General features: G+C 46.7%; 1 protein-coding gene across 15 annotated transcripts in view; it reads left to right on the forward strand.

The window, feature by feature from the left end:
• The window catches only part of PPP1R12B (protein phosphatase 1 regulatory subunit 12B), a 111,500-nt gene that overhangs the window by 6,941 nt on the left and 78,636 nt on the right, over positions 1-25,923 (forward strand). For all 15 annotated transcript variants that reach the window (XM_072028378.1, XM_072028382.1, XM_072028385.1 and 12 more), the window contains exons 2-4: positions 19,966-20,096; positions 21,862-21,980; positions 24,027-24,186. In XM_072028378.1, coding sequence (XP_071884479.1) covers positions 19,966-20,096; positions 21,862-21,980; positions 24,027-24,186 — 410 coding nt within the window. The remainder of the gene's footprint in view (positions 1-19,965; positions 20,097-21,861; positions 21,981-24,026; positions 24,187-25,923) is intronic.

Here is a 25,923-nt window from a genome sequence, read left to right on the forward strand (position 1 = left end):
ATTCTCGGTTCGGACACCTACGCAGCTTCTCGTGACAGCGCTCATCCATAATAATTACAAAGTGCAGTAGTTACAAATTAGCAGTATTTTAGAAAATACAGGTAGGTACACTATTGTTAAATATTTTCACGTTAAATACATATTTTTTTTGAAAGATCGCTCTCCTTCCAGCTCAAAGCTCTCAGCTCAAATAGTCTTTGTTCATCTGGAATAACTGGGAAGAAAAATCACTCGTTAAGAATAAATGGTGTGAAATTTTTTTTGGTATGCTGTTTTTTCTCAGCCGCTTCTTTCTTGTAGCTGAAAGAAGTGGAACAGTCTTCACTTGTGAGAGTCTCACTCGAAATGTTTCCATAATACAATAAGCTGACCTTGCAGAGGGACACAAGCAATTTCAGCATTGCTTTTCCAGCATTCAGCCTGCTCATAAATCTTTGTGAAATGTACAGAATGCAGAATGACCACCTGCCATTAGCCTTTTCTGTGTCACTGCCTTTTCAGGGTAAAACTAAACCTAGCCCCTCTCTGCTCCTCCGCTGGAGCATTGATTTGCCACAGCGATTGCTCACCATCCATTTCTGGCATCTGTCTGAAGCCACCTCCTATTTATAATTTGTCATTCCTCGCCGTCTTAGACGGGTAATGCTGTTTCTCTCCAAAGCTTTGTGCTTTTTTATGCCTGAAATCGTGCGACAGCAGCGACCTGTGGTACAAGACCCTGTCTAAACACAACCGCTGGCGCAGCAAGGTGCGAGGACGCCAGCAGGGGTTTCGGGAGCCCGTGCCACTTTGTGGGGCTCTGCTGGCCTACCCTGGCTCGTGTCTGTTCACTTCAGCCTTGTAAATATCACGCTGCAACCCCCATGGATGTACAGGGATGGAGAGCAGCGTGAAGCTGAGCTGAGCACACGGAGCTGCGCCGAATTAAGCACCCAAAGCGTCCCTGCAGCTGTTCATCCTGGAGGCAGGGGACGAGCAGGCTTACTCTTCCAGGATTTGAACTCACGAGTATCAGCTTTACCCCATCCTATTATTAATTCCGGGTCTTGAGCGACAACCTGATACTTGCTGCAAGACACTGAGAGGGGTTTCTCCCTTGGAAAAGGGCTGGGGCTGCCCTTGGTGGGGTGCTGCAGCTCGGAGTTACACCACGGACAGATCCTGCTGCTGCCGGTGGGAGCCTTCAGAACACTGATCTTCCTCAAATGCTTCTGGGGTTTTGAAGGATGAAACAGTCCAAGTTTTTATCTTAGAGACAGTTTTGTTCCCTGGTTTCTGTAGGCAAGATGTGTTCTCAAGTGCTGCCGGTTTCTTTTGTGGATAGCAGCTAGGTCTGAGCCGGGTGGGTGTACTAGTGCAGCCTGCGCTCCTGCAGGAAGAGCTGCGCATCCTGAGCCGGGGTCGGGGCTTAGCTGCACCTGTGACAGTCACACAAGCACTACAGGGTGTTTAACTTTGTTATTTATTGTTTTAAGTGATGTGATCATGCCAGCAGAAGTTCCTGTGTTAGCAAACTGCGAGCCCTTGCAGTCTTTAGATCAACATTAGAAATGTTTGTGCTGTTGGTAGGAGCTACATTTTGCATCAATACAACCATTTCAGTTGCTAACAACGATTATACTGGCAAAGATGCTTTCAAAGCAGTTTGATAGCACCAGCAGAATGCTGCATGCTAGCCCATTACCTTCCTTTTTTGATAAGAGGTGTTGTTTTTTTACAACAGTCTACAGCAAGCACCTCAACCAGAATCATGAATGCTGAAGTTAAGCAGCTCTCTCTAGAGCAGGTTAGAAGGTGATGCTGACTTCCTTCCAAAGAAAATGGTACACAGGCGAAACCTTTAAAGCTGGTTTTATCTTTTGATGTGTGCTTTCAGTTCTAGTCTTGCCTTATGCTTCTTCACTGTGTTCTCTGGGAGCAGATTGAGCTACACCACGCTCTGGGGCAGCTCAGCTGACTACCTGCTGATATCCTCGTTGGTCACATGAGCTTTTAGGGGAGTCTTTTACCACGTGCAGGCTTTGGAAGGAAGAAGTTGTGCTCATACTGATTGGTTCAATGACATTTGAGAAGCAGAAAGTCAACGTTGTGTACCAGAATCTACTCCAGACGGTTTGATAGGCTCCAAAGACAGTGATCTTGTCTACCGCTCATCCTTCCCCTCTGCATCCCAGAGCTTACTGCGAGGGGACTTTGCAGGGGACTAACGTGGGGCTGGCAGCCCTGTAACTCCCTGGATCGTGCTTGTGTGACAGGTAGTGCTTCCATCAGGAACATCCCCTTACCAGTGTCACCTTCGAAAGATGGCAGTGACAGCAGCCAGCTCCCTCCCCAGCCTGGTCCTGGATGTGATCAGGGACCGTCCCTTCTTCCCTCTCTCCTTGTGGCTCTGATGTAGTACATGCAGCCAGAAGGGCCAGTCTGCTCTTCCTGGGGACTTCCCTTAGTCTGTTCCTTCTGGTGTGCACCTCCTGGTTTTACCAGCCTGCTCACCTGCACACGGCTGTAGCTCTGTGCCCTGCGCGAAGCTTCAGACATGCTTGCCTGGAGCTCTTTGTGGTGGCTGTCAGACACCCGTGCACACATAAACCAGACGTTTTTCCTGTGTTCCTTGTGCCCCTGATATTTTTTCTTTAAAAAAAAAAAGAAGCCTTAATTTTGAGGGTGAGGTCCCCTGGCAGGAGAGAAATGGAAGTGGCTCCTTCTCGTTAACTTGTCTCCTAACTTCAGAGTTCAGTCTTGCAGGAACGCACTTAGGGAGCAGTTGCTGTTGTCTCACACCTGCAGGGCCTTTTTGACTTGTAGTTCCAGACTTGTACAATGAATTAATGAACTGATTCAACGATCCCTAGCACCAGGCCAGTTTTAAGACACATTTTGACCTCTTTTCTTCAGTAGGCACCCAGTACTTACTGCTGCCAGGGAATACCTCCCAAGGACGATGTCTGTGGTTCTGTTTCTTGCTGCTGCTTGGTAAATGCTGCTTAACCTTCTCGCAGGCCAGACATCGGTGGCTCTTAATGCTAGGGGTGTTGTCTTCTCTTATCTTGGCCGCCTTAATTTATTAATGTGCTTAGCAATTGTCTTCCAGCTGCTGGAGCATGCTTCTCGCTGCTGCCGTGCGCGGAGTGGCTGACGCTACAGGAAGCGCTGTAAAGCTGAACTCTTCTTTTGGCTCGTGTCCACTTCAGCGGAGCCCTTTTACTCCCAGCCCAGCTGCCAGTTTCATCAGCAGCACTGATGTGTCTCGGGGAGCAGCTTGGTGCAGCCTGGGCACACACACAGGCACCGGGGGGTGGTCACACAGGGCTGGACGGCCCCGAGCGCCCAGCAGCTGGATTTTTGCTCCCTGGGGAGCTGGGTTTAAGAAAAGACCTGAAGTGTGCAGGCAAAGCACTGCTGCTGCCAGCAGCTGAGGAAAGCTGGCTGGTGGCAGGACTGCACCGCTCCTGTGATGTGTGAACCAGTGAGGGGAGAGTGAGCAGTGGCAGCTTTGGGCCTTCCCGTAGCCCAAGCTGAATGGCTTTGCTAGGAAGAGAAGGAAGAGGTGAGGAGAACAGTGCTGCTTGACAGCTCGTTCTGTTTTCCTCCCGTAGTTGTAATAGAACACCACATAAATGGTGGTGTAAACACAACTATACCTTGTGTTTAACAGGCATTTTATGGAATTTTTGGGTAACTTGTTGCAGCAGCACAAAGATTTTCGTAGCATCCTCAAAGCTAGGAAGACAAATGTGTATGTGTATGGGATAGCAGCTTGGTAATCCATGATTTTGGGGCTTTTTCTCTGTTCCTGGCTTCCTGTAGCCCGAACTAATGTATCTGGCTACGCGCAGTATCTCAGTGTGCTTGCGAAGGATGTGTTTTGTCTTCGCAATTTGTACCAGCTTTTCTTTCTTGGATGACTGACAAACAGAATTTGACCTTCGCAGCTCTAAATGGTTTGTCTTTTAAATTGATATCACTTGAGTTATTCTGAACAAGCATTCCCTCACGCTGGAAAAGATAAGTGGTAAATTCGTCTGTCTCTTGATGAGAGCCTTCAGGACCGTGCCAGCAGAGCCAAGGCTTCAACTTCAGAGCGTATTGCATGAGTTATTTTTGATCCCTTATTAATAGTGGCTATAGAAAAAACCCTTTGCTTATGGCCAAATATTGGCTTATAAGTGTTTCAGGTATTGGCTTGTCTTCAGCGTATGACTCCATCGGTACACAACATCCATTCTTTTCCATTTAGCTAGGTGCTGTTAATCTTTAAGAAGATTATTCAACGTTGCAGAAAGTGAATGAGGAACAAAGAATTGATTGTAGCCATTGGCAGTGGGTCCAGGCACTGACATTGTAGCTGGCGTCCTGCAAATTGTGCTGGTGACTTACAAATTCAAGCCCCATCCAAACCAAGAGCTGCTGCATTAGGGAAACCAAGACGTTTTCGTGTAACTTGATCCTGGGGTTATCTTTTGCGAGAAAGTGTTGTGGAGTGAAATACTCGCTGTCTTGGCGGTTTGGGGCTGCCTGTGGACAAGGCTGGGGGCTCTCTCCTTGTTGGTTTTGTTGCCATGATCTGGTCTCAGTTTCTCCAGGCACTTTTCCATTCTCCAGGCTGTTTTCCTAGTTCTTTCAAGGCTGCTGTCACAGTTCTCAGTCTGCTACCTGATGCTGAAGCTGCTTCTTGTCAATGTGTGGCTCGAAGAGATCACAGAAGACCTGGCCCAGTCTTCTGCCCCATGACCCGATCAGATTTATCAGAAATATTTGCAAAATATACTTAACCAGGCCATTTCTGACCACTTGCAAAAAGTGCATGTCTGCAACTCCCCTGGAAGCCTGCTGCAGTGCCGGGCAAGCTGAGCAATTGGGGAACATTTCTTAGCATTTGCCTGAATTCCACTTTTCTGTAAGTGAAACTGGGACTATGGAGAAGGAGCCATTGCTTTCCCTTTCACAACAATCCTCCTGGTACCGGCAGACTGTGCTCTTCAACGTTTTATCTTTTACCTAGATACAGCTGGTTTTATTTAAGCTTTCCATCTTTCCAACTAGCCAACATCTTACAAGCTTGCAGTGAGCCTTGGTCTCCTTTTGAGTTTCTGAGGAGTGTCCAAACGTGTTGTTCTCAAACTGAGTGTCATATTTAAGTGGAGGTCTCTCCAGCCCTACAATAATTTTCTTCAGGGCCTCGCAGCTCTCGTTGACTTTAATGTATTCCAGAATAAGCCTTGCTTTCTTCTGCAGCAGCACCCCACTGAGTCATGCAGCCAAGCCGTAATTATCCAGTGGGGGTGGAGGTGAGGGGATGAGAAAGCAAAATGAAAGTAATGGTGTAGATCACCGATTCCGTGACAATTGAAGTAGTAAATGCTCCTTTTGATGGGGTAAGCTCAGACCTTAAGCAAGCTCCGTGCTCCCTGGAGTGCCTGAGCTGCTGTGGTGTGCAGCGTTGGCCGGAGCAGTGCCGTGCTGTGCCCTCGGGGTGCTGCATGCCCTGCTGCCCCAGCCCAACCCGTCCCGAATGGAGCCAGTGATGGGCAGGGGTCCCCTCTGATGCCACGTTCTTTTTTTTTTTGTCCTCGTTTTGCCGTAGGGTGCTGTATGGCTCCCACCTAAACGTAGGAACTTCCCAGCTTTGCTTTGTCACAAGAACATTTCTCGGGATGGTTCTGAATCTGAATTCAGAGCTCTCTGCCTTCTCCAATCTGGTTTCATCTCACACCACTAAAACGGGATTTCTGCCCCCCCAGTTTGTTGAAAAAATAGCACAGAGCTGGGCCTTAACGAGCTGCAGCAGCGCGGGTGGGAGCGTGTGCCCAGGCTCATGGCTTTCCTGCTCCTGTGCTGTCCTGCTGCTCGCAGCCCTGTGCTGAGTGGGTGCAGAGCGAGTGTCCTGCTCTCTGCACACCTCGTCCAGCTTGTCTTCTTCTCAGCTTCTGAATTCTGCAGCCAGTCTTTCTCCCAAAGCCCTGTTTGTGTCTCCAGTGCCCTGCAAGCCATGTTTGTGGTGCCATGTAAATCTATAAGGAATGCTTTTGAAGAGTGGGGAAAGTCATTTATTTTGTTTCTGGTTTTTCCTTTAATATATATTATTTCTATTTCAGGTCCCATTCATACCTATTGCATCCTTTTCAGGTGGGGAGGACTAGAGCCTTTCACAACACCAGAAGCACACTGTGCCACCTATTTATGTAGAGGCCTGATGATATTTTCTGTTTTGTTCCATTCCAAATAACTTCTAGAATTTGCTTTGATTTCTGAGCTCGGAGCTGATGTTTTCCTACAGCTATTTGTTATAATCCGAAGAGCTTGCTCCTGAATGGCAGTAATAAGCTCGGAGCCTTTCATTTTGCTGTGTGACACTAGGTGTATTTTTTGCCTGTGATTCACCCTACAGTTATCCGCATTGAATTTCATATGCCATTTTCTCAGCAGTTGCTCGGTATTGTAAGATTCTTCTGCTGGTTCATCCTTTTTCTTTATTCTCTTGAATAGTTTCATCATCAAACTTTGTCCCCTCGGTCATCGTCTCATCTCCCGGATCCTTTGTTCAGTGCGTTGAGCAGCACAGACCTCAGGAAGATCACTGGGAAGAAAATCTACTGCATATTCTTCGGGGCTCTCCCCACTGTGAAAATATTTCCAATTATACAGGGATCTCTTATGCACGCAGCGTTGTGTCTTTAAGAGCCTTGGTGAGGGGCCTGGTGAGAAGGCTTTTGGAAATCCCTGTGGGTTATAGCCCACATCTCTGTTGCCTTCATGCTCATTTACCCTTTGAAGAGCTCCGGTGGGTTCGTGTCACACAGCTTCCTGCTGTGAATGCGCTGAGGACTCTTCCATAGTACCGGTTCCCTGTGCATTTGTTATTCTGCATTATACCATCTCTGTGGAACCACAGAATGGTTTCACTTGGAAGGGACATAAAGCCCATCTAATCCCACCCAGCCTGGCCTTGGGCTCTGCTGGGGATGGGGCATCCACAGCTTTTCTGGGTGGCCTGCGCCGGTCCCTCACAGCCCTTGGAGGAAAGAATTTCTTCCTTAAATCCAATATAGATCTATCCTCTTTTTAGTTTTAAATAATTTCCCTATGTTCTGTCACTCCACTTCCTGAAAGAGTCCTTCCCCAGCTCTCCTGCAGCCCCCGTTAGGCACTGAGGGGGGGCTGCTTTGTGATATCTTTGGGTCTCCTGCGTGATGCTCACTGCTGCTTTCCTCTTCAGCTGGCAGGGGGTGAGCCACTCGGAAGTGAGACTGCTTTATGGCTTTGTCAACAAACCCTGCCCTCGCCTCCATTTCTCCCATTGCCCAGGAGTGGCAGTTGGGGACTGCGTGCCGCCAGCTCAGTGCACGCAGATGACACAGGGCAATAAAGGTGGAAATTGCCATCTTCTAGCTGGACTTCTGCCTACTTTTGGTCTACTCGAGGAATGAGTAACTGCCGCAGTTCACCTGGTGGCCCAGTTATTCTGCCTGCTGCTTCTGCAAATAGTCCTAGAGGTGGGGAGCTGGCCCCGACCGCTCCTCCTGCGGCTGTGTGGGTTTGTTGCTCGGTCCTTCCCTGGCTGTGGCCTTTTTCGGCATCTGTGTGACACCTAAAGCCCTGGTGGAGCACTCAGGAGTTGGTACGGAGCTGGCAGTATCTAAATCACGCAGGGCATGCCTGTGGCACTCAGCAAGTAACGCACCCCGTTACTGTGTCTTACAGAAAACATAAAGGCTAAAGGCTTGTTTCAGGTCTCTTTCTTTGATCACAGAGACCACGGCTCTCGATTAGACACAGAACGTTGTTAATGTCGCTGGGGAAAGCTGACACCGTAGCTCTGTCCGTTTTTCAAACCAGCAAGGTATCTGGTGTCGTGCTTTGACAAGAGTTCAGTGTGTGGCAACATCCTCGGCACAGGATCAGGTACTCTGGGCAAGGCTCTCGCAGAGAATGGTCATTGCAGCAGCGCCTGCCCCTCTCTAGGGGCTTTATTCTATAGGTCCCTTTCTTTATTTGCCCCCACCTCTCTCTATAGGCTCCCCAGGGCACAGCACCAAGCCTGCTGGAATCCAAGATGCACGTGGACAATGCTCCGAGACGTGGTTGAATTTTCAGGTAGTCCTCAGTGGAGCCAGGAGTTGGACCCGGTGATGCCTGGGGGTCCCTTCCAGCCAGGGAGTTCTGCTGGGAGTTTCAGCCTGACCTCTGCTTGGACTTCCACAGGCAGCGTGATATGAATCAGCTCAGAAGCCAGCCCATCAGTGAATGACTTCTTGGCTGGTGGCCATGCTGAGATTTGCTTTAATTTGTTTTATACAGGATTAAAAAGAAAAAAAGAAAGAAGCCCTTTCTTACTTGGGAAGCCCTAATGGCATTAATTGATTTTATTTTTTTTTCCCTGTGAATAAAGGCAAGTTCAAAGAAACTTCCTGAAAGTGCAGTTGACATTTGAAAACTAATCTTCATCAGATTCTCCAACCTTTGTTGAGCCCCGGTGGGTACTGGTCCACCAGTATCCAGACATTAACTTTGTCCAGACGTTGCAGGGTTGGGAATGAATCGGTGGATTAACTGAGCGTGTATCTTCCTTTTTATAAAGCAACTTTTTTTTTTTTTTTTCTGGCCACAAAGGTGAGATTCAGATGTCGAGACAAAAACTGCTGTGACTGCCAGATAATGACGTGCACAAAGACGAAGAGCATAGTGTTCTGCCTCTGAATAACGCATCAATCAACACAAGGAAGCTCCTCTAGCTTGTCATTTGCAGTCCTGTTTCGATGTCCCTGCATACAGCCGCTGTTCTCATATTAGCCCATGCTTAGCACAAAGTGGGCACTTGGCAGCGTTTGCGGGAGCTCAGGGAACTTCCCCTGTGAGAGCTTTGGGGTGTGTGTGGTGGGTTTCTGTGAAAGCAGAACTAGCTCTGGGGTGACTTTTTGACTTTTCTGTAGGGGGAAAAAAAAGGATTTTGGTCATATACAGCAGATGGCTTGACATAAGCATGATATCCAAGTAAACGGTTATGCAGCAGCTTGAGGCTTCAGTCTTGACCTGCCCCCACTTTGAGCTCAGCAGTCAGGTAGCCGACCTCACCTTTAGGCTGCTAAAAAACATTCACAGTTTTTTGTGCCTGTGGGCAGGAGAAGGACCAGAGAGGCCCTTCCCACCCGGGCCTGGCTCACCGGCCATTGCACCCAGCCTTTGCTGGGCTGCTCTCGCTGCCGTAGCACGGCCCAGCCTCTCTCCGTCCCCACAGGTGTGGTGTGAGTCCGAGAGGGCTGAGGGCTGATCTGTCCCCTGTACTGACAGAGCTGGGCTTCCTTTGGCATCGGCCCCTCCGCGCTGCTCTGCGACCCCCGGCGGGGCACGTGTCAGCCCCGCGCTGCTGGAGGCCACGCCAGGCCGGCTGAAGCTGATCTCGGGTGGCCTCTTGGAAATTCAGAGCATGCGTTTATGTAATGTAGAGGTTTCTGCCATCAGCTATTTCGCTGGCTTTATGGAAACGCCGGCAGAGCGGTGTCACCACCGACGGGGCACCTGAGGAGCCAAGGGATGAGGGGCTGGTCAGCAGGACGTCCCCCTGAGCAAACCTACAGCAGCTCTGTTTCTACTTCCCACCCAGGAGTGAAATGTTTGCGAGCTTTTTAATTACGAAATGTAGTTCTTTCAATCAGGAACTTAAAACTTCCTTAATTTCAGGGCAGGATTTTCTATAGAACGTCTTGAGCCGGTGCCAGGGCGCGCTGGCGGAGCGGGAGAGAAATGACATGCTTGGTGGTCAGAGTGACTGAGCTGGTGAGACTTGAAATGCTAATGCCATTGGAAAACTGGCAGTCGCTGCTTTTTAGTGCCAGAAAGGCTTTATTTTTAGCGTTGGCACTTCATCAAGTACTGGACTTGCTGCTGATTGAAATAATGGGTATTAAAATCACGTTGGAATTAAGGGGATGAAGATGATGAAAAGGGAGCGAGTAAAATGATAATCTAGACTGGATTTTAAAGTCAGTCCTGCGTGGCCTGTCACTGATTGAGGTATGTCCTCAGGTCTGTACGTGGAAGTGGCAAACCTGTCCCTCAGTTACAGAGGAAAAGCCTGATGGTGGAAGTGGAGAGGCACAGCGCTGGGTCCTGTTGGGACGAGAGATGAGTTCAGTGCAGGCTCTGGGTGCACGGGGGCACAAATACTGAGGCTGGAGGAGCTGGCAGAAGGGCTTGATCCCAACAGCTCCTTGCATAGTGAAATCCATGTGTCTGTGGTCGTTGCTGACCTCATTACTGCTGCCAGGATGTGATTTGATTGGAAATGGTAAACGAGGGGCAAGAAGACGGGCAGTCCTGGGTGCCTGCGCCCATCCTCCTAGCGGCACGTAACAGCAGAGCAATTCCACTTTCTTCCCAGTTTGGTGCCATCTGTGCTTGACTGGATCAAGCGGGGAGCGCGTGCGTGTCCAGCCGACCTCTTTCTTTTTTACAGCAACGGCTCCAGCTTCCCAAAGAAGGCAGAGCTGGAAGCTTTGGCATGCCGAGGGCTACCTCGGTGCGAGCAGATAAAGCTCCAGCCAATGGCGAAGTGAAGCGTGGTGCTTCAGCATTCACTGGCAGCATCGTTGCTGCATAGCGAAAACAGAAGTCCCCTGATAATTCGAAGGAATTTTACAGATGTTCAGCTAAGCCATCGATAGCCTAGCGCAGCAGATATTTACATCTACCTCCTCTTGAATAAGTCTGTGTCCCCAGCGCGTGTGTGAAGGCACGGAGAGCTGCAAAACGTGGTTTCTGTGCAACACAGTTCTCCACCTGATAGTTCGTGCAGCTATTTCGTCTTGAAAATGCTACGTTCATGACATAATTATGCCTCTGCACGTATCCCTCTTTTCTCTTGTGCTCTCCTGGAGCTGTGTTGTGCTAATCACTCTAAGAGATTTGTTGTTAGCTTCTTTTGATGCCTGGCATGGATACTGCTGAGTACTTCTAGTAATTGTTGGGTTTTATTATTTTTTTCCAATGGAAAAACCTGACATAATCCATGTCTCTTCTTGCTTGCATGAGAAGTATGACTACGCTGCTGTTAAAAAAAAATAAGCAACATAGATAATTAATCAGACTAGAAAATGGGTAGTACTTTTTTACCTCATTTTCCTCCTTTTTCCCCTGCTCTTTTTAATGCTGAAGCTACCTCTTTCTGCTGGTTCTAATACAATTGCTTTGGAATTAGACTTGCATGAGGAAATTAAAATATAAAGATTTAAAAACTTAAGTTCCTGGTACAGAAGTGCCAGTGCAGGATATTCTAGCTATAAGGACCCTGTGAAGCCAGAGCTGAGAAGAGAGAAGGGGAGGTGCAGGAACTCCGTGGTTTTGCAGGACCAACAGTAAGAGCTGCTTTTTTTTTCTCAGAATCACTGCAAATGCAGCCCCTGCTGCTGGAGACGCGGGATCACTTGGAAGTGGAATTTTTGTTAGGGCCAGCTCTGACAAATGCCCGCTTAAGTGTAGAGCTGTGATCATGAGACACAATGGCAAGGTCATACCTCTCAGTGCTGACAATTGCTAGTGGTGACAGTTGCAAGGCTATTTTGGGAGTGCTTTTCTCTTTGTTTTCTGTGAACTCCTCTTTCTGTGTTCCCAGATTTAACCCTGATGCTGTTCAGCTGTCATCGGGCTTGCCTTCGTTTGTGGAGTGCTGGCTGCTTTGCGCTGTATGTTGACATCACATAGTTACTCTAAATTTGCACTCAGTGGAAGATTGACTCCCTTCATCTCCAGACTAACCATACTGCATATATTTTAGACTTATGACGGGAGAATATAACATGAGTAAGTCTTGCCATTTCATCCCTGTGACTGTGGCCTATGTGTTGTGGCAGCAGAACTTCACTGGCCTGCTAATTCTTCCAGTCCAGTTTATTAACAGGTAATGTCCAGTGGTGTAAAGGTTCTCCTCTGGTTTGCAGGAACTCCTTAACCATTTATAAAACTCCTCAAAGTCCTTTAGTTGTATTAATCTTACAGCCATAAGGTTGTGGTAAAGAAAACCTTGTTAAATCTGAGGTTAAGGAGTGAGATGGCAAATGTTGGCTCTTGGAGTTTTCTCTTGTGGCTGCTGGTAAGTCCTTAAGGGGAGGGGGAATTTGTCTCCTCCTGTGGTGAGGGGTTTATGCTGTGAAAAAAGGACATCCCACCTAGCTGAGACAGTCAGCACCCTCTGGGTGTATCTGTTTTGTTAAGTCTAATTTACACTTTGAAAATATAGATAAATCAATCATGTGCAAGGCAAGGTGTGGGAACATATGGCTGGGGCAGGTGGGACCCCAGCAATCTGGGTTTAAACCTACTTAAGCTGTTGTGGGGTGGTCTCAGATTGAATTCGAGACTGCATTTGCATGCACTCAGAGAACATTCTGCTTCTGGCTTAGCACTTCTTGCTGCCTGCATTCACTGCACTAACACTCCAGCTCTTCATTTAGCTCAAAATAAAACCCAAACATTTTAATCCGTTTGAATCTGATGTGGTTCTGTCTGATCTTGTCAAAAACAGTCCCACTGGTAATGTTAGGAAGGAGTTTGTATGAACAAAAACCACTTGTCGCCCCATATCTAATGCAGAATCTTTTGTAGCTCATGGGTGGTGCAGCCTCTGCCATCCAAATGAGTCTGGGTCGGGTTTCCAGCATGAGAACATTGTTCAGGAGCAGAAAGCTAGAGGTTTGGGCAAGCAAAGCGTCTGAGCAACGGAGGTGAGTCAGTTCTGGGTCAGAATGGCTGCAGACACGATACAAATCTGCGTATCATCGTCCTTCCCCACCGCTGTAAAATGCCCCTGGATTCACAAAGAATAAATGTGTGTGTGCACATATGTACGTGCACACACACAGATACCCTACACATCTGTACCTACAGCCGAAAACCAGTCAGAGTTCTCTGTGGAGCCTGCCTTGAGCAGGAGGTTGGTGGACTTGAAGTTTCCTGAGGTCCCTTCTGGCTGCAGTGGTTCAATGATATGCAAGTTGCTGTTGTTTACCTGACTGATGCAATCATGTGTGGAGAGCAGGGTGCTTTTTAATCAATTGCAGATAGTCCCTGCTCTGAGGATCTCATAATCTAAAATATTATTTGTTTTGCTATATGCAAGAATGGAGCGACTCTCTTTGGCAATTGAAGTTGCAGAGAAGGTCCTGAAGATCAGTGTGAGAATATCAGACCACGGACACGGGGTTGTATGCAAGAATCTCTGGTGTGTTCGGTAACACTTTGACTAAAGCGTTTCAGGAATTGGTGTCAGTAGCAGAGCAGAGGGAGCCAACCAACGTCAGGGGACTGAGGGATGTATAGCTTTGGGGATGGTAGCGACTCTGGCTTTCCTCAATTGGAGGATGGGTAAAGGATGAATAAGGTGAGTTCATAGAGCAATCTGATTCAGCAGCAGCATTTTGCATAGGTAGAGAGGTGCCGTGTTCCTGTGAGGCTGACGAGGAGAATATCAGGGTGTTGAGGAGAGGTGGCACGTGGCCTCTGCTGGCCTGACATCTGTAAGGCTCGGTGAAAAGGCTGCGTGTGTCTGACGTGCCAGTTTACATGTTGTATTTCCATGTGACAAGTGGAGTTACCAAATGCCATTTCTATGCAGGAACCATGAGGGGTGTTACACGAGAATCTGGCACGCAGGATTACTGGATTTTCGTTCTTCCAAACAGCAGAAGTCACCAAGATAGGATTCTGTCACAAGACCGATGTGTTCATAGCAGAAGCATGTAACACAGAAGCCAAGGCACTAGCCCTGTCTTCTTTTCCCTTTCTACATCTTACCTCTGCCTCAAGAAAATGCAGAGGTTCTCTCTTAAATCCTAACCAACCAGGAAGGGAGCACCAGGGAATTAAACAAGCCAAAATTAAAACCACAAGTAGTTATTACAGGTTTCCCGGCTGACTTTGATTCCAAGCTCTTGTATGCACGCTGCTGCTATTTTATTACGTGATCGTATGACACTGGGCGATGCGACGTACTGTTTGTAAACTAAATATTTATTCAGTGGGGCTGCGTTTAGAAGTGCAACACGCTCGCAGCCAAGTTCACCCCTGTTAGATGCACTCGTGTACGCGGTGCCACCAAACCCCGCAGGTAAGTGGCAGCCGAAGCGCCCATGCTGCTGAGGAGCTGCTGGCACTGAAGTGCTGGCAGGAACTGTTCTGCCTGAAAACCATCGCACTGAGTTCTCCTGATGTATTTATGTTAAACTGCCGTGGTGCTGGCGAAGTTGTGGAGAAAGCAGTTGGCTTAATGTGGGTGCCTGTGACGGTGCTGCTGACATGCAATTACTGCCACTGCTTCCGTGTTCTTCAGGGTTTGTAGCCAACCCTGTTTTTCCATGCAAAGCAAACGTGTTTTCTTTTTTTTTTTTCCTTTCTACTAAGCTGATCCCAAGCAATTTCTTAGAAATTTGTCAGGTGGTTTGGTTGCTCCCCTCTCTGCCATGCTGTGTGCATTTATTATATAGTGGGAACGTAACACAAGTCGTAGGCTGGGGGTTGACTAAATCATAGAACCACCGAATATCCCCAGCTGGAAGGGACCCTCCTCACACGTCTTCCCCTCAGGCCCTTCACCATCTCGTAACCTCCCTTTGAATGTTCCCTAATAGTTTTACGTCCTTTTTTGTATCGTGGTGCCCCAAACTTCACCCAGCACTCGAGGTGAGGCCTCACCAGCACAGGGTGGGGTGTACCGGAGCTGCTGCATCCCCTACAAGCGAGCAGCGCCGCACGTTTCCACCCAGCGACTTGTTGGAGCTCGACTGCTGGTGCCGTGAACACTTCAGCCTGATCCCATCTGGCTCCTGCTGCTCCCTGGTGTTGCTCTCTCTCTCTCTTTCCCTCCTGTGGGGGATGCCCAGGAGATATGCAAACCGAAAGCCTCGGCAGGCAGTTGGAGCTGTTGCGCTGCTGATACTCATCAGAAGTTAGACGGAGCTTGTGTGTTCTGTGCGCTCCGAGGAAGGAGCGAAGGCTAACAATGCCATTATAATAATGAGGTTTCATTCAAGATAAAGATCAGATTGTGTCTGGTTGCTGAACAAGCCTTGCCAGGCAGGCAGAGCTTTGCAGAGCTGCTCTGTAACGTTTCCTGGTGGCCCCTTTTCGTTGCTGTAATGTAAACTCCGTGCTTTAAAGAAGAATGTGTTGGCAGCGGCTACTGGCGAAAAAATCCGGCGAGTGTCCCTGGCTGCTAAGGGCTACACCTGTTATCGAAGAGGGGGAAGCTAATATGCCGTATCTGCAAATTTTAGAAACTGAGCACTTCCTCCCTATGGAAAAACTGCTAAATGCTGGGCCCCTGCCAGGAGCAGAAGGAACACCATGAGCTGGGGATGGAGGCTTGCCCGCTGATGCCCGGGATTTAAACCGTACGAGCCAACTTTCTTTGAGCGGTTTGTCGGTAATTCTGGGCACCAAGTGCAGTTTGCATCAAAGGCTGCTGAAGCTGTAACACAGCAGTGCCGTTCCAGAGGTACGTGGGTCTCACCCGCTGCCAAGAAAAATACCAGAACAGCAAGAGATCAGCTTGCTGAAGATCTCGGCCTATCTCATCTCCTTGAAGGTTGTACTCTGTCTGTTACAGGTACAGGCCAGAAGGTAAAGAAGAAATTAAAAAGTTAAAGAGAGAAAAAAAATCTGTGCTCTGCATTTGCGCTTAGCCTCTTGTAGTGTACTAGCAGCAGTTCTACACATGAAACAAAGCCACTAAACTTGGAAGAAATAAGCCCAATTATCTGCTTTTCTTTCTGCAAAGCAAATTCCAACAGCAAAATAGGGCAAGAGTGCTTCATCAAATTATTAACGTGGGGAAGGCAGCATTACTTTTGACTTTTTTCTCCTTTTCAGGGCTGGGGGGCAGGTGCCTGCTTTGTGATACTGCAGTCCGATGCAGTTACTCTGACAGTGCTCCCAAGGAACGCTGTACCAAATAAAAGAGGAGAACTTTGCATAGCGATAGATCCTCGCGGGTTACTGAAGTTACCCACTCCTAAATTTAAGGTTGCAGGATTAATAGTACTTAAGGGAGGACACATCTGCCACTTCACTTCCTCTTTGTCCTCTTCTCCTTCCTCCAGTAACCTCAGAAAACCTATTTTGCTTAACCAGAAGGTGAACTTTACCCTCTGAAACTCAGTGAAACTTTTTCTTTTCTTATAGGGTGTTTTACGGAGCTTAATTTTAGCAGGTAAGCTCAATAAAACATACAACAGATACTTACGGAGGAGGATAGGATAGGATAGGGTGTCAGCAGTCAAGGCTCTCCAAATTTTAGGTGGCCAAATGTGTGCCCTGAGAACTTCTAAGCCGGGAGAGCTCCTGTTGTTTATAGCTCGGTAAAGTGATCTTGTGTATGGAGCAATTAACACCACAAATATATGTGCAAATGTGAATTCTGTGTAAACATGGAAATGTTACTCAGCTGAAGCTTAAAAACCCATGTAGAAATACATTGCCACCCCTGCAAGCTGCCCTGCGGCCTGTCCGAGCTTTGATAGGGTTTTTGAAGTTCTTGAAGTTTAGGAGATCTTTAGAAATTCCTTGTTTTACTCATTATCCCACTTGTTAACCTCATAATTATTGCTTTAAGCCTCATTAAAACTGTTCTAAGAAATGCTGCAAATAATGCTGTGCCTGATAGTTTCTTTCAGGAGATGGTGATGGGATTTGGAGAACTGCTCAGTGCCCCCGCAGAATGCCAGCTTCTGACATTTCTTTTCTAGAAATGCAGCGGAGAAAAGGAATCTCGGCCAGTACAGTTTTTTGTAATATCACACAATTCGTACATCTTGATGCTTGTGGCAGGACAGAATCATACCTGCTAACGTTGGCTCAGCCCCGGGCCGTTTATACAACCCTTCACGTTACTCAGCTCCACTCAGGCCTGTCCGTATGTGGCGCTAACTAATGCTAAAATAAATATTTGCCGAGCGGTATCACGCCGCTTGATCACACAGCGCCAACAGCAGTGTTTCACGATAGGTGCAGAAGGGTGGAGTGAGGTTATTTTGCTCAGATATTCCGGAATACATTTTTGCTCCATTAAGGGCTCGATCCACCTTTGCCACGAAGAGAATTTCTAGCACCAATGCAAACAGCAAGCACGAAATCTGTGGTGGTTCCCTTGGGAAAGCGAGGCCCTGCCTGCTGTCGTCAGCACCCATGTAGCTTTTTTTGACCCAATGTCACTTTGTCATCGTTTTATCTCTTCAGGGGCCGGGCGAATCAAATTACTGCAGATTTCTTTGTAGGAACAGGTGGGGTTTTATCCCATTATCCCTTCTGTTCCCAGCACGCATTCCTTAGGAAACATGCAGGATGGAGACCAGCAGAATAATGAGGCTAATAACAAGCATTAAAAAAAAAAAAAGTGTGTGTGGGGGGGGCTCTTTTATGGATCTAAACTTTTTTTTTTTTTTTTGAGTCTAGCATATCCAGTGGCTCGAGGAAGTTCTGGTCTCTTCTCCTGGCCTGCTCCCAGCGTGTGCAGAGGTAGTGGGTGGCAGCTGTTGGGGTGGTTTAAACGATAAACAGTGTAAATACAGCACTCCGGCTATCAAATGCACATAAAGCTCACGGTATGAAGAGGTTCTCAAAGCTGAACTTAGCTCGGCACTTAAGCTGCAGGTAGTGCTGCTGTGCTGCCTTTCTTCTGCAGTGAGTATGCACAGGCACGCAGCGCCCGCCTCGCTGCTTTATCAGAGCCTCGCTGATAAAATTCTTCTGCGAGGCCGTGATTCCGCAGCTGGCCAGACGTGACGGTCCTCAAAAGGAGCCTCTGTGTGGGCAAACGCGTCTTGGCTATTGTCAGAGCAACGCGCTGGTACATGATGGTAGTTTTATTTAAAAATGGGTACGGAACGGTTGTGTTCCCACGTTAAAATGTAATGGACTCGTCAGTAGGGTTAAGTATGATTTGTTTGAGATGTGTTGGGGAAACTTGTGCTATATTACCTTCAGTGTGGGTGGCAGCGAAGTGCATCTTAGCTCTGAATTTTTGCAGGCTCGGACACAGATTCTTTTAAAAACTGCTTCTTGAACTGAGAAGGGAATGTTACGAGTTTACGAGTAAGAAAAATTCCTCACCCAGAGGATGCCGAAGCACTGGAGCTGGGGCCCAGACCAACTGTGGGGTCTCCATCCTTGCAGCCACCCGAAAATGGCTGGGGCAGGCCCTGAGCAGCCTGGTTTGACGCTGGGTTCAGCCCTGCTTTGTGCAGGTGATCTGAATAAGAGGGCTGAGGAGCAAACCTTGCTCCCCAGGCCAGTGGTCAAAGCTGCTTTGCATCTGCACTGCCGAGACCTGACGGCTGTGCTGGGCCCTGGGACTGCCCCGAGCTCAGAGCCCTTTGGTCCCCAGGGCGTTGTGGTTTGTTGTAAGGGCTTTGTGGCAAAACACGAGGTCAAACAGGGCCGGGAAACCCACTGGCACCTGAGCACAGATGCAGATGTGCCTGGTGCCGTTTGCCAAGTGCCCGGACTGCAACTGCCTTTCCTGCAGCTGCCTTTGGGGAAAGAAGTTGAAAAGCCAGCCTTTTGGGTGGCTGCTTGTGAACCAGAGAAACGGAGGGATGCTGGTGTTTGTAGCATAGAAGCCTCGTTTGAGCTTTTCCTTGAAAAAAGGAAACGAGTGATATGATAACGAGTGGGATATCCTAGCTTCGGGCCTTGGTATAAGCAGTGGAGCCCAGGTGAGCACGTCAGGTAATGCAGGATTGTCTCTTTGGGGGCTTTGCTTCAACACAATTCCTCTCCTGTCATAGCAAGTAATGAAGAATAGTGAGTGGTGCTCATTTTAGAAGAACAGTGCTGGATCTGCCCACACCAGGCGGTGTGAAGGACCGAGTGCTGGGGGTTTTGGAGGCCGCTCGGCCAGGATCATCCTTCTCGTAGCAAGGAGCGAGGTCTCTGCAGCTGAACACGGTCACAGACGGTCCTATTGCCTCCCAGTCATGCCTGGTGCTTCTCAGCTGAGGCACACACACGGGGACATACGTATTAAATTGCCAGCTCATCCTTAAATAGCAGCCTCCAGTGAGCTGCGAACGCGCCACAGAACGTGCTGCAGCCAGGAATTTCAGGAAGGAGGAATTCCACCTAACAGAACTGCTGAGACTTGAAAATCTTGCTAGGTTTTCTCCTGGCAACTTCAAAGCTAGCAGGTCTCTGTAAGTGCAGGCTCTGGAGGTAATGGAGCAGCTAATAAAGGGTTGGCGGTCTCGTCCACAGCTTGCTGGGTCTGTAGGGCTAGCAGAGAAAGTTGTGCTTTGCTATAGTCAGGAAAATAAACAGCTGCTGCTGAATAAGGAAGTCAGGCCAAGTGTGCCGTGTCGTGTCCCATCCGATTTGTATGCAGTCACCTCTATCAAAATTCTGCTTTTGCTGTAATTCCGTCTGTAAACGGCACCACCCAATCTACAGGGGGGCTGCTTTACTCAGTCATCTTCAGGTTATGTTTGCCCTGCTCATCCCTACTGCTAGTGGTATTTCAGTGATTTTCCTGATTTTTTTTTTGCTGATAATTGGGGGGAACAGCATCACCTCTGAAAGCATACAGCTTGCCTTGCTTAAAGGAATCCGATGCCATACCTAAAACCAATACAGATTTATCATTTTACAATGTTTTTGCCCCGCTCCAGGGAGGCAAGCATGGAGGAGAGGAGGGAAACAAAAGCTTAGGCAAATTCAGAGATGGTCCACCTGGGGACTCTTTGAGTTTCAATTTTTTTTTGAAATTTCTGAAATTAATTTGGTTTAGTTCCCAGCTTCATGCTACTTTAAGTTTCGAAGTATGCTAGTGCACAGTGTGGGAAATTCAGCCCAGGCATTGCCCCCTGACAATAAACTGCAAAGGGAAGTTGTTCACTTGATTTAACACCAATTTAACACCATCATTTTTCTTCCTTCTCTCCAATTCTTCCCTCCCCTTGCTCCCCTCCCTCCTTTCTCCCTCAGGCCTGTATAGATGAGAACCTGGACATGGTGAAGTTCCTGGTAGAAAATGGAGCCAATGTCAACCAACAAGACAACGAGGGCTGGACCCCTCTTCACGCAGTGGCATCGTGTGGCTATCTGAACATAGCAGAGTGAGTGAGTTTCAGGCTGTTCTGGGTATTCATAACACTTTCCACGTCTTCCTCCTTGGAGCAGCTACACAGACAACCGATGCTCTGAAACTCGTACATCTTGGAAGCAACAGTGCAAGTGGAGAAGATGCATGCCTTCTTTTAGCAGATCCTCAGTTTGTTCTGATGAAGGTGGAGCCTGGTTGTCTTTTGCTGATCCTGTTAAAATGATTTATGATTCATTAGATACTTCAGCAAAAGGGAAACGTGATGGCTGAGAGGCAGGCACACCAATCCGTGGAGAAGTGTAAGGAAGCAGAGCTCTGCTGCTGCTTTTTATGTAAATAAGCCTGTGAGCAGTATTCTGGTTGTGTGGGGACTTTAGAGAGAGAAGTGCAATGTCCTGGGCTCCAGAGTCACTGATAGGCCAACAACATCATCTCTTTTTCTTCATATTGAGTTTTTATGTTTCTGTTACTTAGCATACTGTCTTACAAAAGACAGAGAAACAAATAAAAGTAACTTAATTAACCCACTTGAAATTAGAGCATTTTTCTATTTTTGAGTACAACACAAGATTCTGGGGTCAGTATGGACATAAATGGGTGACGGGGTTAGATCAGATAATCTAGTGAGCACAAACACTAATAAAATACACAGAAAAAAAGAGACAGTAAATATTACTGAGAGTTTTCTCCAGTAGGTGTTTAAAGCAAGGCAGGAACCTGCTGAAAGGGACTCCCAATAAAGATTTGACTTTTGGCACACTTACTGATTCCAGGGCTTGAAATAACATTCTGTAACTGATCTGAACTCTCATTATGCTCACAAAGCACTAAATAGTCTGTTTGTCCCAGAGAAGGTACTGATACCAGACTAAGTTGCCCTGAGAGTTTGAGAATTGCCCAGATGTAAGACCTGGAGTGCTGGAATAATTGGAACCAAAGAACCAGCAAACATAAGGAGTAATTTCCTGATTCAGATCACTCTTTCTGTGATAAAAGGCTGCATCATAGGCTAGAAGAATAAGGGAAAAATAGTATTTCACAAGATGATCCTCCACAATGTATTCTAACCAAAAAAAAAAATAAATCTGTGACTCAGTTACTTCTGTGTATTGTCTTGCTACTGATTCGGTATCAGTTTGTTGGTTTGTTTCGTGCCCCTCTTCCAATACTAATTGCTTTATTCAAACACATTATGATTCTTTCCCAGTCATACCATACTTATATATTTAGTCCACCACAGCTACCAGAAAGTTACTGCGGTAGGAATACTGATAAGTATTTATCAAAGACGGTGGTTGGTTTTAAAATTTATTTTCAAAAATACCTTCACCTTTTCTTACTTCACTGGCATTTAAAACACTTTTTTCTTCCGAGAATTTTGTTGGTTACAAGATGTATAAGCTGAAGAAGGCATTAATTGTTCCTGAATGAACTTTTAGTATATTTTTAAATAACACAAATTAAAAAATAGATGATAGCTCAGATTATCTTTTGTTCTCATCTTTTTTTAAAAAGCATAATCTTATCAGATGAGTGCAAGAACTGAGGTCATTTAAATAACCACAGAGAAAGAAAAACTATTTGCATGAGCCACTGACCAGGGCCCTTGCATTTAACAATGAACTTTTCTGGAGTTTAAATTTGATAAGAATATGGAACACTCATTTGAACTTGAGTGAGAAGGCCAAATACCTTGTTCTGCCACTTGCTTTACTGTATAAGTTGCTCTGAAGCCTGCACATGAGTTCTAATACATTGGTATGGGTCTCATTTTGTAGGTATTTAATTAGTCATGGAGCTAATGTGGCTGCTGTGAACAGTGAAGGTGAAGTCCCATCTGACATCGCAGAGGAAGCAGCCATGAAGGACCTGCTTCTGGAACAAGTAAAGAAACAAGGTAAAGCAGTGGTGGGGTTGAATATGTGAGTTAGAACCCCAAAGAAAGACGTTTTGTAAAGAAATCCTGAAGGCTTTCTGCATGGCTATAGATGGAGAGACACGAAATCTGGACTGAGTGGCAGCAGCGAAACTTTGCTTCAGTAGCAGAATGTTAGAATGGAAGCAGAAGGTTTGTGTTGTGCAGTCTCTGTCCCTGTTAGCAGAATTGTTAGCAGCAAGACATCACAATACCGAAAGTTGATTTGTTTGATACGAATGGAATCTGCATCACTGGAGGTATTCAAAGCTTGGATGCGTACAGCTCTGGGCAACTCAATCTGGCTTTGAAGGTCTGCCTCCTCTGAGCAGGGATTTAGGCTGGAGACCCACCAAGATTCCTTTATATCTAGATGATTGCATGACTCCAGGGGTTGGGGTTGTTTGCATGCTAGATGGAATCCAGTCTTCTCTAATCGATGTGTTCTGCTTGGCACCTAGAGGATTTTTGCGGAGTTGGAGTGGTTTTTGTTTTCTTTAAGCTATCTCCAGGTATAATTAGGAAGACACCACTCCTTTGCTACCTCTGTTGATCATGTTGCTGTTCCACTGTGGAATCGGTAATTGTCCATATGTGAGCTGGTTGTTATTTGTGCGACTGCTCCTGTTGGAAAATTCACACAGAATCATGCTTTTTTCTGGTAAAGAGAAACTTTCACTTTCTAGTCTTGTGGTATTTATGACAAAATTATCCTGATTATGTTCCCTTTTCCCATCCACTTTGACTTACATAGCTCTTCTCTCGTGCTTACTCTGTGCAGGTGCTTGAAAAGAATTGTCTTGTCAGCCTTTGTGTTACAGGGCTGGTCAAACCGTGCCCGTCTCCTCTCTGCAGCCAGGCTTCCTTGGGTGACCAGGAAGACAGAGATCCTGTCTTTACATCATTGTAACCTGCCTCTCTGTAAAGTGGGTGATGAGAACTGCAATAACGTAGTTGAAACCTTACAGGGCATTAAGGCAGTAATTCTGCCTCTGCTGCAGATATTTTGCCTGACACTTCTTAGGATTCTGTTTGGCTTTTTCATTGCTTCACCACATTAGCGGCATCCTGCTAAGATGCCCTGAAACAACCATCTGTCTCCACTGAGAAGTTTCCCATTGACACAGTTTAAAAGGATCATAATTGCTGGAATAAATGCGTTATAAGCTTCAGACAAGCGTCCATCCAGCTTTCTTCAGCAGTAGCTGAAAGCAGATGCCTAGGGCAAAGTACAAGAACAGGACAAGCTTGTATGGTTCCCCTCCCAAGCATTTTCCCAGCCTCCAGTCACCGTGCCTCAAGGAATTCCTGAGCCAGATGGGCTTTCTGTACATTTGCAAATCCCCCGTGGATCTCTATTTTGTGGACTGTGCAGCCTTTCCTGGGAACTCCAAGCATGTATAGCATTATATTTAATAACTACAGATGTGCTGCTACCCGTCTACAAATTTATAATTCTTGTTTGAGTCGTTGCAACATCCTGCAGTACTTCCAATTCAGAATCTGAGTTAATAAATAGTATTTTTTTTAATTTTTTTTTTTTAAGTCTAGTGCCCTACAGCTTCCTTGGTAATCATGTTGTTGTTATATTGAAAGAATTAATCCATAGGGACAGTTGCTTTTCAACACCATTCTTGATTGTTTTTGAAATTTGGCATCTACTTCATATTATTTCCCAAGTCCAACAGCCCTAGCCTGGTTAATCTTGTATGGGGCTGTACCATGCTTGTGACTGATCCATCATCCTTACAGTAGTGCATTAACGTGAAAAAATCCTCTCTCTAAAACAAGCCCAAGATAGTTTTGCCTCTTGTAGGTTTGATTGAAGCTGCCCCTCAGCCAGAAGCACCTGGTCTCTCCACAGAGTGATGCAGGAGTTCTCCCAACTCCTAGAAAAAGCTATTGCTGATTTTTGTGGAAGATGGAAAAGAGGTTGCTAACACTGTATAGCAAATAAAACATACGGTAAGTTCAATAAGTGCACGAGAGCTTTCACTTGATAATCTCTTCTGTACTTTGCTGTCTTAGGTGTAGACCTAGACCTGGCAAGAAAAGAAGAGGAGCAGCAAATGCTACAGGATGCCCGACAGTGGCTGAACAGTGGGAGAATCGAAGACATAAAGCAGCCCCGGACAGGTGCCACAGCTCTTCACGTGGCTGCAGCTAAGGGCTATTCTGAAGTGATGAGGTAGGAACTCCATCCATGGCTGGTACGTTGAGTTGAGTCTGGTTTCCATAAGGAACACATCCAGCTTTCTGGTTGAGAGAAATGTGTTTCATACCTAGATCTTTATGCTTTCTCGAAAGGCTTTGTAGAATTATGTGCCCAGCTGTGGTGGTTCACCTGGAAATGTGTAGAGGTTGGAAGGTTCTCTTCTCTACCTCTAGGCCTTTAGGGAGGTTATAGCTTTTCTGAGACTGAAACATAAATTAGAAGGTCAACTTTCACTATGAGAGTAATAGTTGTAGGGCTAGGAAATTAACCCTGTCAGGGGATGAAAGTGTAACTTCAGCCTACAAGGTGACAATACATGCTGCATGGCCATCACAAACACCCCAGCAGTTTGTGTCCGGCTTGTCAGTCTAGTAGGAAAATGCAGTGTCCTCCTCTACCTTCCTGTCCCCTGCCACTTAACGCTACTGCTCTTGCAGCCATCAGCAGTGACAGAGAGATCCCACCACTTAACAGTTCTGTTTCCGCTGCTACAGCACTAACGAGCTTATTATGAACATAAACGTGCCCAGTGTGGCACTTCCTGGCAATGAAGCATCAATATTTTTACAGGTGAGGTCAAATCAGGGATTCCGACAAGAAAGGTTTTTTTCACCATTATTAATGTTTGGGTGGAGCTACCCATAAAGATCTATCTGCAAGGTTACTCCATTTCCCAGGTTAAAATCCTTTCTGGAAACATTCATCCAGCCTGATTCCTTATTTCATAACTTTAAGTGCCATGAGTTGATGTGTAAGAGCTGCTTCTTAGCAAGCTCTAGTAACTTTGTTATTCTTCATGTTTCCTCTTTGTATTCATTCATTAGAGCTTATAATTGAGTTATGAGCTGTCTGTGCCTCTGCTGTGCCCAAGACCAGTAATTCATCACAGATCATGTGGAATAGAAATCTAATATCTCCCAAACAATATGGGATGTCGATCCTGGGGGTTTTCAGGGGAGGGCTGTGTAGCCAGTAGTCATCAACAGAAGCTGCATTTGCTGTTTGCAAGGTGTCTAGTTCTGATCAGCTACTCCTTTGCATTAAATGTTGTAATGATAAACAGATCTCACAGAGAGCTGACGTTATTTCACTCTCACGGATTTTATGGCCACTCTGTGAGTTCAAATATAAAGCTTCAGTGACTTAAACCAAAGGCGTTGAAAGCTAGAAGCTCACTAACTCTCAAACGAGACAGAATTTGTCTGTGACCTTCAGTCTCTTAACAACTACGTTCCTCCCTTTTGCCAGCTGGAGAATCAACATAAAGTCAGAACCTGATTTCAGATTTCTTTCTCTGTGAAAGAGAATCTTCTTCACAGAGAAAGGTGCAGGAGTTTCAAGACTGCTCGTGTCATTCTGGGGTCATGCTAGACTTGCCCTGAGCTGGAGGAAGGTGGCAGTGAATGGTGGAAACCCACCATGGAAACTTGCAGTAGCAGTTTTACTGAACTTGCAGAATTCCCCTGGGATGTTCTTTAATATTTAAGTAGCTGGATAATGGTTTTGATACATGAGTGGCTCGGTACTTTCACCTGATCACTTGTGTACTACTGTGCATATGCCTCTGAAGTTTCAGACTACAGTTGTCTCTCTTTTGTTTTGTTTTTAAATATTCAAGCCACAGATGCTCTGCAACCCTAGCACTTTGCTCTGATGGAGGAGGGAGGCAGGTGGAAGGTGCACAGCAGTGACAGGGATGCAAGGCTGCTC

Source organism: Anas platyrhynchos, chromosome 27 (assembly GCF_047663525.1).
Source record: "Anas platyrhynchos isolate ZD024472 breed Pekin duck chromosome 27, IASCAAS_PekinDuck_T2T, whole genome shotgun sequence".
Classification (NCBI taxonomy): Eukaryota; Metazoa; Chordata; class Aves; order Anseriformes; family Anatidae; genus Anas; species Anas platyrhynchos.